This window comes from Dasypus novemcinctus, chromosome 17 (assembly GCF_030445035.2).
Source record: "Dasypus novemcinctus isolate mDasNov1 chromosome 17, mDasNov1.1.hap2, whole genome shotgun sequence".
Taxonomy (NCBI): Eukaryota; Metazoa; Chordata; class Mammalia; order Cingulata; family Dasypodidae; genus Dasypus; species Dasypus novemcinctus.
The window spans coordinates 84978885-84991444 of record NC_080689.1 but is presented as its reverse complement, the minus strand read 5'-3'; the positions used below and the strand labels follow the sequence as shown (position 1 = coordinate 84991444).

Genomic DNA, 12560 nt, shown 5'->3' with positions numbered 1-12560 from the left:
TAAGAGGTTTGTAGTTATGAAAGCCTGATAAAACATGATTGGCCCCCTGTGTTGGACTGTCCCATCTACACTGACCTGGGTTGGACCCTGTGGTTCATGGAGGGACATCTGAAGTGTGGGCTGTCCTGATAGAAGTCTTCTTGCCAAAGGGGTTTCAGGATCCCCTTCAGGGGGGAGTTAAAGGCCCAGGGAGACTGAAGGTGGAGAAATCTCTGGGAAATCTGCTTGTGAAGGCCCCAGGGCAGGGAGATGTCCCAGAATCACTGGAACATATGGCAGGTGTAATCTTCCTCTGGAGATCTTTGTAAAATAATAGTTTTTTTGAGGTCTTCCCATTTGAGTAACGAAGATCCTACTCTTACCCTTCCTTCCAACACACAATCAAAACCAAGAGGGCAGGGTTTGGGAGATTTCTAACTAGGAATTGATGTAAGGAAACTGATGAGTGTGGTTAGAGGCCCAAGTGATTTCTTGACAAACTTCACAAAACTTGGCTATCTCCAGGCTTCCCTCTGAGGGCCAGTTAACACTAAATTTAGGCCACTGCAATTCACACAGTGTCTGGAGAGTTCTGCAGAATACACAGACACTATAATCCCTGGAAAAGCCCTTCTTGAGGTTTTTTTAACATACAATCTAAGGCTGTGAGTTTGATTGTGATGATCCCATCCCTGAACCTGTGTTACAGGACAAAGGAGGGGAGTTTCTCATGGGGCCATTCAGATGCCTGCCTGTCCATGTCCCTCACAGAACTTAGGCTTGTTTTAGCTAAGGCATCTGTGTAGAGTCTGGATTAGCATTTATGCCATATAAGGTAGCCATGGAGAGCAGCTTGTGGCCCGCTCAGTCTCTGAAGCACAGACCATGGGTCCAAAGACCCTATCAGAAGAGTCAAGATCTGCAGTCCCCATCCATTCACTCAATCACTCAGGGGTTACACAGTCCCACCAAAGGGACTGTCATATCCTGGAATCCTGAGTTTCAAGATTTTGGGAGGTGATCAGTCTCCCCTTCCATCTGGAGACATGCTTGACTGGAACTCAGAAACCTAGGGTCTCACCATTCTGGCATCTTCTTATGTTTGTTCAATCCACCTCACTACCGAGTCAGGCTGGGTCAGAGGACATGGCCCACAGGGATCCTTTCCCTGAAGCAGGCTCCAGCAAGTGGACAGGTGGTACCACCTCATTTGTGTGGACATCTCTGCCAGCTGCACCTGCCAGTCCCAAACCATAGGCTCAAAGGTCTTGCTTGGTTGGGTTTCCAAGCCAGGGAACCAACTGTTGCAACAAACCCTGCAGTTCTGCACTTCAGAACAAACCCAAGGCAGCACTCAGCGAGGCAGAGGAACAGATTTATACCATGTGGGCCCAGAGGAGAGTTAATCTCCAAATTCTGAGCCCCATTTTTCAGTTTTCATAGGATTATATAAGATTTATGTGGGACTGGCATGACTCTCTCTCATTGGCTAACACGTTATTCAGCAAAATTTTGCAAGCGGAGTTACAGAAATAGAGGGCAGAAGGGGTTCATTAGATAGTCTTTTGCAAGGTCTTGCTCTCACGGGCAGATTTATAGAAGTGAGGAGTAGGAGTGTTTGTTAGATAGTCTCCTGCAAGACCATGCTCTTGCAGGCTGATTTACAGAAGTGGTTTACAAGAGTGGCTCATTAGATAGTCTCCTGCAAGGCCATGCTCTCATGTGCTGATTTACAAAAGGGGGGACAATAGTGGCACATAAGGTAGTTTTCTGCTAGGTTACATTTTTTATTTCTCAACAACAGCACACCAAATTTGTGGGTCAGAAGCTGAGCCAACCATATGCCATGTCCCTCTCTCTCTGCTTTCCTGGGACAGTGGATCCCTGGAACCCTCTTCATCTGTAATCTCAGACCCAGAGGACTGAGAGTTTTAAAGTGTCTTTAGGGTAGGGCATGGGCCCAGCAGCAGTAGCAGCTGGTTTCAACTCATTTCTGTCACCACAATTTCCCTCCTACATCCCTCTCTCCTCTGGGAAGTGTTCAGCCTTTGCCTCATGTCCTAAACTCTAGAAGAGCTTTTTGACAAAGAATATAGTGGCCTGTATCTATCATTACAATATTAAGCATAAGAATTCTAATGGCCTAAAAAGAGTTTGTGTTATGCCTGTTCTTCCCTCTCCTTTTCCTCAGACCCTCTGGTGACCACTGTCTTTATATCAGTGCTAAAATTTTCCACTAATTGAATAACAATAAGTTTTCTTTGGTCCATAGCTTCATTTTTCCCTTATGTTTGCTCATTCCTCTATCTTGAGGATTTTGGGATGGTGATACCCACTCTGCCTCTGATTGAAAGGGGCCTTTGAATCCATGGGGCAGATGGATGTAATTGTTATTATTTCCCCTTTTTGGTCATCTTTTTCCAAATGCATCCCTAGTTGGAGCTTGGTCAGAATCCCTTGCTACCAGGTAGGCTCATTCCTGGGAGTCATGTCCCATGCCAGGCAGAAGGTAGTGAACTTATATGCTGAGTTTGGCTTAGTCAGAGGCCATATTTAAATATCAAGGAGGAATTCAGGAGGTAACTTTTAGATAGCATATATTACTAGACTAAATTTCAATTTTACCAGTATAAGATTCATAAATACAAGCATTAATATCAAGGGTCTGGCATATTGTTCTGTCCTCTTCTGCTAGGCATTGACTATGTACTTTAGAGTTTCTTGACACTCTTTTAAAGAATGTAGCAGGGCACCCCAGCATGGGAATTTACTTTTTGTTAGTTATAGTGTGGGTTTTCACCCAATGAGTTAATACCCATGACAACAAAAACATATTCATATTCCATAGAGGCATTCCCCAGGTACATCCTCCCCATAAATTGCCCCACCACTGAACCCTGTACCAGTGATCCTTCCCTGCCATAGGTGTAACTTTTGTAATCCAAAACCTCCCCCAAAACAAAATCACCCCAATTTTTTTGGATTGCGTCTTTCATCACTGTAGATTCTGTTATCTTTTATGTGTACTGACAATTTCTTCTTTATGGTCCCCCAGTGTCTTATTTTTTTCACTTTATTTTCAAAGAAGATTTGGGTCACAGAAAAGTCACATAGAAAAATAGGGGATCCTCATATACGCCATTGAACTTCCTTTCACATTTTTCACCTATTAATAACATCTTACATGAGTATGGTCCATTTGTTACAACTGATAAACAGATATTGAAACCTTGCTACTATCCATGGTCAATAGTTTGCATTATGTTTACAGTTTGCATCACAGTATTTTATAGGGCTTGACATATGTATTATAATGTATCCAACACTGAAAAATAATGCAGAACAATTCAAATGATATAAATATGCTCTATGTTCCACATATTCTTCTCTCCCTCTCCCCTTGGAACCCTCATGTTTCAGCTTTTCAAGAATAAAATTCATAGTTTCACATTAATATTAAGGGCTTGAATGTGCTCATCTTCTCCTAGGGTATCATCTTATTGGGTGAAGACCCACAAAATAAAAAAGAAAATATTAAACTCCCATCCTGGTGAGTCCTATTACATATTCAAATAAAGTGTCAAGAATCTCTTGAGTACATAGGTAGTGCCTATGAAAGAAAATAGATCATTATGCTAAGCACTTATTTATCTTTTAAAAAAATGTACATACCTCTGATGTGGACAGAGAATTCCTATGTAATCAGAATTTTCTAAACTAAATGATCTAAATAAAGGGAGGAGAGGAAAATACCTTCTTGCATGAGCAAAAATGCAAATTTTCTTTATTTTATATTGGTATTTACCTTTACAGGTGATTGCAATATTTATTTCATATCCTCTTTTAATATGGTGTATTTTACATCTGAATAGGAAGATCACTTTTGAGAAAAAATACCACCTTCAAGTTTGCACATCTTCTCTCACCTGAAACCCAGTAGAGCAGGAGCCTGAACTTCTGGGATGTTGTCATCTTGCAGCATTTCTTTGTTTCCTGAAAATACAGAATCAAAACATTTTCCTATGGCTGCATTATACTGATCAATGGAATTCACAGGAAAAGCTCACATTCAAGAGGAAAGCAAGTGGCCTGGACCTCTTTGCAGGAAAAATTGTAAAGGCACATGATCAAATGCATGAAACAAGGAGGAATTGAAAAATTGGGGCCATGGAAGTTTATGGATTGGCTCTCCTGAGACGGAATAATTTGATCAATGTCTTACTTATCTGAGCTAATGAGAGAAGACTGATCCAGAGATGTTGTCTGACCCATGAATAAATAAAGTAATCAAGCAAAAATACAATCTCTAGCAGAGCTAGGTAGAGAGACATGTGTTGCTTACAACATTTATATTATATCCCATTAAGATTATGGAAGAACCTAAATAGGAGGATCATGTACTAGGAAAACTTCAGGTTTGTAAAAAATCTGGCATGGGAACAGAGTAGAACAGAACCTAGATGTTTTTCAGCTTCTCACTTATTGATGTATCTCTGGCCACAAAACCCAGGCAATAGTTCCATTTGTGAGGCTAAGGTCAGCAGTGCTGCTCCACAGCGTTGGTGAGAGATGTTCCTGCAATGAACCAGGAAAGATGAAGGTGACATTCTTAGCGCTCACTCTTAGGGTTGAAAATCTTGAAAAACTTCATACTTTCTGATGCAACCAGCCTGTGCTATTCTAGTAACTCAAAGAGAAACTGTGGTGATCAAAATTTACAAAGGTTTATATATATAAATATTATGATCCATATATATTATAAATATATATATGTTTAACCACACAGGTCTATACACCTGTGCATACACATGCCGACACAGAGTAATTGAACAGGGACTTTGACGATTTTGATATTGGATAAGCACAAAATAATACATTCCACACCTTCTCTCTTTGCTCCTAATTATAGGTTAATTTTCAGAAATGTTGAGCCTTTGTTAGAAGTACATAATGTAATCAAGGTGTCTTCTATGTTTATGATCATTTTGTAAAGAAATCTTATAAAGTTTCTTCAAATTATATTCCAAATTAGTTGGAAAACTTTAATCCCATTATTCAAGGAAGTGGGAAAAGTTAAGCTTGCAGTACTTAGCCAGTTGCAATTACTAAATGCAAAGATTTTAGTCAGGTTGTTATTAAAATCTATGAGAAAAAATGAACAATGTATGCAAATAATGATTTTGAAATTGCATGATTGTAAACTGGAATATTTGACATGACAATTCAATGAAATCTTCCTTCATTTCACTTAGTGTGAAATATTTGCCACCACAAGATGATTGCCAGTTTCTAGAGTCATTCATTTGACCCACGTGGATCTCTAAAAATCCAGCATTTATTTTATTTTATTTATTTAATCCCCCCCTCCCCCGGTTGTCTCTTGTTTCTTTGTCCGCTTCTGTTGTCATCAGCTGCCCTGGAAGTGTGGGTGGCACCATTCCTGGGCAGGCTGCACTTTCTTTCACGCTGGGCGGCTCTTCTCATGGGCGCACTCCTTGCACGTGGGGCTCCCCTATGCAGGGGACACCCGTGTGGCAGGGCACTCCTTGCGTGCATCAGCACTGCGCATGGGCCAGCTCCACACGGGTCAAGGAGGCCCGGGGTTTGAACCGCGGACCTCCCATGTGGTAGACGGATGCCATAAGCACTGGGCCAAGGCTGCTTCCTCCAGCATTTCTTGTTGCACAGGTTTTGTATCCTGTGAATATGCCTACAGTAAGTTGATTGAGTGTTCACTTATCTTAGTAAAGCAGTTAAGGGTGGTTTTGCACATGTGGTGGGAAAGGATAATCAGCAGCACAACTTGATTCTTCTTGGAAAGATCCACTTTAAGAAGGAATTTGAGCAGAATACATAGATCTAGAAATATATTCCATTAAATCTATCCTTGGCCCTGGGAAAACCCCTTGGAAAACCCTGTAGGGCACCTACCATGGTTGAAGAGTCTGCTCTAAAGTAGGTTTGTTTGGACCAAAGGGTTCAAAGAGGTGAGGAATATCAGGTGTTAAAGAAGCAATTTTGCAAGTTGTGCAGCTCTCACCTGCAAAGTCAGATGCTGACTAATTGGAGAAAGAGTTTTCTTGTCACTCCTGATGGGGTCTGGCTTTAGAATAGGATTATGTTACATGACCTCATCTTTGGCAGACCTCACTTGGTCAAATACAGTTTCATTCAGTTATACTAAGATGTCTGTCCATGTGTTTTATTAAATAAATTTTTATTTTTGAATAATTTTAGATTCATAGAAAATTTGCAGAAGTTGTCAAGAGAATTTCTGTATACTTTCACCCACTTCCCCTTAAAATTAATATCTTACATAGTCATCATACATTTGACTAAGTGTATTACATTAGTACAGTATTAATAACCATACTCCAGACTTCTTTCAGATGTAACTAATTTTTTACTCCTATTGTGTTCCTCTTCCATAATCCAATCAAAGATACTGCATGCATTTGGTTTACATGAATTTGTAGAAATATCATGTACCTTTTACAGAAAAATGTCTTGGTCACCGCTAACGCAATGCTCACCTTTTAAGAGAATAGTGTAATATTTTGTTTTGTACATCAATATTCTGTGCATTTGGCAACAAATCTCATCATTTCAGGATTAAGGATTCATTTTGCCTTCATATTAAGAATCTGCTAACACATTACTTTCATCCATTCATGCCCCAACTAATTGAGTACATTCACTGGGGCTCTGTAGAAATATGGGGGAACAAGAATTCCATAGATTATGTAGAATTGTTTCAGAACCGTGAAGCATGCTAGATCTGGTTGCATGTGAATCAGGCCTCATATATCGCTCAGCATAATTTTATATCTGTAATCGGTACATTTGTGTTGATTACCTCCTAGTAACATCATGGGATATTGTGAGGTGTCCTGGCAAATATACTTGCCAACTTGATTTTATCTTATTTAATTATGACTTTTTTTGGTCATTTGAACAACAGGAGTATACAATATTAAACCAAACACTTATAATTTCTAACAGAAATGGATGAACAAGATCTTTATTTCCTAGGTCAAGAAAAAATGCAACATTCCCATGATGTCCTGTAAATAAGACATCATCCACATTTAAGAATCTGAAGCATTCCGGGTTAAAGAAAGGAGAGGACAGCAGCGTGGTTCGGATTTACCTGGGATGTCCCAGTTCACTGTCCTGTCTAGAATTTCTTCAGTTGTCGGAGAACATGGCCATGTAAATGAGAGTGAGCAGATCCTGACCATCTTCATAGCTAGTTCTGCTTACTTGTATTTTCATAGAGCAATATTCAGCCATGAGCCTGTTGATGTGGTCATATGTCAGGAAATAATTTGTGGGTGAAAGGGGCATAAAGTTCACCACATTGCATGAGAAGAGACAGGTGTCATTGTCTTTGAACCATGAGCTAATTGGGATAATTCTGTCTGGATTTAGGACTTCCTTTTCAGCACATGGTTCATTTTGATATGTATATACATATATAGTATATATTTCATTTTTCTCTCATTTCATAACTACATAGCAATTTATTAGGTCAGGGATTTGTAGACCAGCTTTCTGGGTATAATGTGGGTGGTTCTCTTTTCTGATTCCTGCAAGATGAAAATCATGGTCAATTGGGCTGCCTTCTGTCCAGAGCACAGAATTCTCTTCCATGCCCATGGGGTTTGACAGAATCAGTTCCTTAGGTGGCAGTGCTGAGATGCCATTCCTTGTTGTCTAACAGCTCTCATCTCCTAGAGCCTGCCCAATTTCCTTGCCACATGGTCTCATATCTCTGCAACCTACTTCGGATGTATTCTTTCATTTCAAGTTTAAGGATTAATTTTGCCTTCATATTAAGAATTTGATAACACATTACTTTCATCCATTCATGCCCCAATGAATTGAACACATTCACTGGGGCCCTGTAGCTATACTTACCCTAGTCAGCATTCCATAGATAATGTAGAATTGTTTCAGAACCTGAAGCATGTTAGATCTGGCTGCATATGAATCTTGCCTCCTATTACAATCAGCCTGATTTCATGTCTGCAACAACAGCAGACATGAAATTGCCCCCTGGTAAATTCATGGGGCAGTGTGAGCTGTGCCAAGAAAATGTACTTGCTACGTTGATTTTATCTATAATTAAGATTTTGTTGGTCATTTGAAAAACAGGAGTATACAAAAGTAAATAAAACACATAGAATTGTAAATTCTCAATAAATGGAAGCATAAGTCAGTTTACTGCTTAGATCAAGACAAAATACAGTATTCCCATTTTGACCCATGTAGAAGGAATGAGTCATCCACATTTAGAAATCTGAAATAGTCTGGAGTCTTAAGCAAATGTGAAGATAGCAGCTTGGTTCAGATCTACCTGGAATGTCCCCAGTTCACTGTGCTCTTACCAACAGTGCTGTCTAGAATTTCTTCATTTGTTAGAGAACATGGCCATGGACACAGAGGGGACAGATCCTGACCACCTCCAAAGCTGGTTCTGTTCTTACCTGTATTTTCATAGCACGGTATTCAGCTCTGACCCTGTGGATGTGGTAACTCATCAGTAAATCATCTGTGGGTGAAAGGGGCATAAAGCACAGCACATTTCCTGAGAAGAGACATGTGTCAACACCATTCAGCTATGAGCTCAATGGGATGATAACTCTTGTATCAGGATTTATGACTTCCCTTCTAGCATGTGGTTCAATTTAATACATATATGCACACACACATATGTATATCACTTTTCTCTCATTTCATAACTAATTAGCAATTGATTAGGTCAGAGTTTTGTAGATGAGGAGACTGGGTCCAATGTTGATGATTTTCTTCTCAGGTTCCTCCATGGTTAAATAGGGCTGCGTTCTGTGCAGAGCACAGAGTTCTCTTCCAAGCTCATGGGGTTTTGCAGAATCAGTTCCTCAGGCGGTAGTGCTGAGATCCCATGTCCTTGCTGGCTGTCAGCTCTCTCCTCCTAAAGCCTGCACAGACTCCTTGCCACATGGTCTCCTGGAACTCCACAACCAACTTCGGATGTATTCTTTTATTTCAAATACTAATTATTTATGAATTCTCTGGGTTCTTTCTCTCTGACCAGCAGAGCAAGATTTAATTGGACCCCCCTTCTTAAAGTCAACAGCTTTAAGGATATTTGCAAAATCACTTCACAGCAGCACCTGAATAATGTTTCAGCAATTGAGAGAAGGTGTGTATATACTGAGGGCAGGAGTTCCCAGGCTTTTTTAGAACTCTAATTAAAACAAAGTGTTCTTTTTAAATCATTTACCAAAGATTGATTGCACCTTAATTGGATATTTGGCATTGGGAAAGCATTAGGAAAATTTCACTTCTTAAAATCATTATATGACTTCAGGGAAGGAGATGATAGGAAACCTAGTATCCCAGCTGCACTGAAACATTAGTGGCTTCCACTGTGTCTGCATCTTCAGAGTGATATTGCTTGTAAAATGACCCAGAAGTACCTGCTAAAATGAAAAATTAATTCTAACTCTTGTTCCATGGATTCTCATAGTACATAACCTAAGCCTCAAACTTTCATCGAATTAATGTTCCCCTTCGATCAGGCCCATTCTGCTTTCACACTCTGTATTGTTAGTCTTTTTTAAATAACCAGGACCATCTTTTCCCAATCCTGTTCATTTTCTGAAGTGCTCTTCCCTGGGCTTTGAAGGAAAGCCCCCTCCTCCATTCACGCATTAGCCCAACTGTCCCCTGCTTGAAGACAATGTTTCCTTACTCCGCATTTTAGGTGGACCCCTCTGGGCCAGTTACCCTGCATGACACATCCTTGTTTATCATCCTGTCATCCATGATGACTTTAAATTTTTGAATGTAAGAATGTGAATTTTTGCGTGTAAGAATGTGAAGGAAATTATATTGCAGTGATGCAGGAAACCTGTAAATTTAGTAGTAGAAATTCAAGCAAAATAAGTAAACTTAAGAATGTATATTAAATGCAACTTCATGTATGAGGAGGAAAAATTACATGGGTTTAAAGAAGAAACATGAATTAAATATTAACATTGTCTAAACACAAATACATGGGGGACCAAGAACAGGGTGGATTGTAGATGAGAAGGAACGCCCTCCCTGATGATGTGGGCATCTGCAGCACCATTCCTGAATGCTGGGAGGGGACCCTCTCCTAAGGTAAAGTGCTCATAAGGAGACAAACTACAGAAAATGAACTTATTAATTAGAATTAGAACAATACATGCCTTAGGACATTCCACATCATGGAAAACCTCAGAAGCTTTTGAAAAAGTCTGCAGAAAAAGTTATAATCATGATATTGGAAGAATTTTTTATCCATATAATTGTTAAAGGGTCCTAAATTTTCTCTTACCTCTGACTGTTCGTGCAGAGGGTTGATCCTGAAATGGAGCAGGTTCACATGGCCCTACCTTTCCTGAGTAACAGCTTAGCTCAGAGGAGGAAATCTCAAAGAAGCAGGTTAGTAATGGCTGCAGAAATGTTACTTGTTTACTGTGTAACCTCCCAGTAAAACGAATCGTTCTCCTTGTTAATAGTTTAAGATCCTATGCCTAGACGTGTTCATGATATTGTTATTTGCATTATTCTGAAAGTAGCATTAGTTTTGTGCAGGAATAAATGAAGATCTTGGGAGCTGAAGCCATTTTACGTATGACCACTAGGTGGAGGTGTTACACTTCAAGTCTGCTAATGACTTCATTAGTGATTTTAGAAAGTGGTCGACTTAAATGATAGTCCTAAGGGTGATTTGTAAATATTTGATGACTTCTTTCTGGGAGTAATATTGTATTAAGGGCAATACAGAAGACTTGCTTTGGATATATTAAGTGAGGTTCCTTTGGAATATTAAAATAGACTGAGTTAGATACACAATACGTGTACTACATCTTAATCTATCCAATGATATGAGTATATTCCAAGTAGGTTTTGGTACCATATTTATAACATATAATTAAGTTCTGATATTACACTTACAAATGCATGTTTTCTTATAAATTTCTTTTGTTTTCAAGATGGGTGCAGTTGATTTGAAAGAGTACAATTGCGGATAAAATATTTCATTTTCCGAATTGTGCTGAATATTGTTGAAAGTTGCGGTGCTAAGTTGATTTCTTGCCTTTTGCAGGTGTGTAGTTACATTTCCTGTGGTCATGATATTTTTATCTCCATCCATAATTTATCTTCATAACTCACTGCACAGGTACATTTGCCTTTATACTTTCTATAGATTTGCATATGCTCCTCGGGGACTTGGTTGTTTGCTCAGAGCTCTATTAATGCAGTTTCCCTGGAGATGGGACCTGAGTACATCAGTCGGGTGAGCAAGATGATGTCACATTCCCAACTGCTCATCCTGCTAGTACTCTGGACCTCAGGTGAGAGGTTTAGAAGAGTAGTATCTTTATAAAGCTGGAGAATTTTTTTAACATGCAGAGTGAGCAAACCATTTCATCTAAACCAGATCTGAATATATATGAAAATAAGAAAACCTACACTTAGATACATATTTTTTACATTCATGATTGAAGGTATGCTCTAATTCTTTTCTGGTTGCAGGTGTCAGTGGGGACATCGTGATGACCCAGTCTCCAGGCTCTGTGGCTGCATCTGCAGGAGAGACCGTCACCCTCAAGTGCAAGGCCAGTCAGAGTGTTTACAACTACTTAAACTGGTACCAGCAGAAACCAGGACAGGCTCTTAAACTGCTCATCTATTATGCATCCAATCGGCCATCTGGGGTCCCTGATCGATTCAGTGGCAGTGGGTCTGGGACAGATTTCACTCTCACCATCAGCAGATTCCAGCCTGAAGATCTGGGAGATTATTACTGTCAGCAGTATAACAGCTATCCTCCCACAGTGCTTCAGCCTCGAACAGAAACCTCCTCCCCAGCGCTGTAGGGCAGTGAGTCTTGCAGCACCAGCTGCTTCCTCCTCAAATAGACTTGAATATGTTTACTTCCTCCATCTGTCTGAGAAACCATGTCCTATAGGGGACTGTACCATAGAAATCTTTTTTTCCCTTGGCCAGATCAAATGTCAGGGTGACTTGACCCTCTAGGCTAGGGTCTTTTAAACTTTACGCCCTGATGGATTGATTCTCTATTCCTTTTATCTCCTTAATGTTTAAATTTTCATCATTTTCTTTTTTCTCCCCCATCATCTTCCTACAACTGGTCCTTTCCAAGATTAAATCCTTGATCCTTCATATTCAAAACTTCCCCTGTGGAAGGTCATTTTCCTCCCTTACTCTTTCCTTCCCTGGACCCATTGTCATCTAAGCCTTTCTTTCCAGTGTCACAAAAGATGATTACATTTGTTACTCTACCTTTTTTTAAAAAATTTAGATAACTATTTTCATTTCTTATCACCATCAAATAGTAATAGCCTTAATATACTATACTCATTGAAGACTGCTTAGGTTATAAGGGATGATGCTCAGCCAATGAAATATGTTGATTTCAGTTTGGATATAAAATTTTCCAGTGAGCTTCATATTCCTGCGATTGTCACACCATTTCTATAGTTCTCTTATAAAATCGTTGAACCATAAAACTTGCCAAAAATTAAATGTGTTCTGTATTG

At 39.6% G+C, this 12560-nt stretch overlaps 1 gene segment (V, D, J or C); it reads left to right on the top strand.

Annotated features, from left to right (window-relative positions):
* The window catches only part of LOC131273790 (immunoglobulin kappa variable 3-20-like), a 126316-nt gene extending 114440 nt beyond the window's left edge, over positions 1-11876 (top strand). The window contains 1 exon segment of the V gene segment in view: positions 11533-11876. Coding sequence covers positions 11533-11876 — 344 coding nt within the window.
* The last annotated feature ends 684 nt before the right edge of the window (positions 11877-12560 follow it).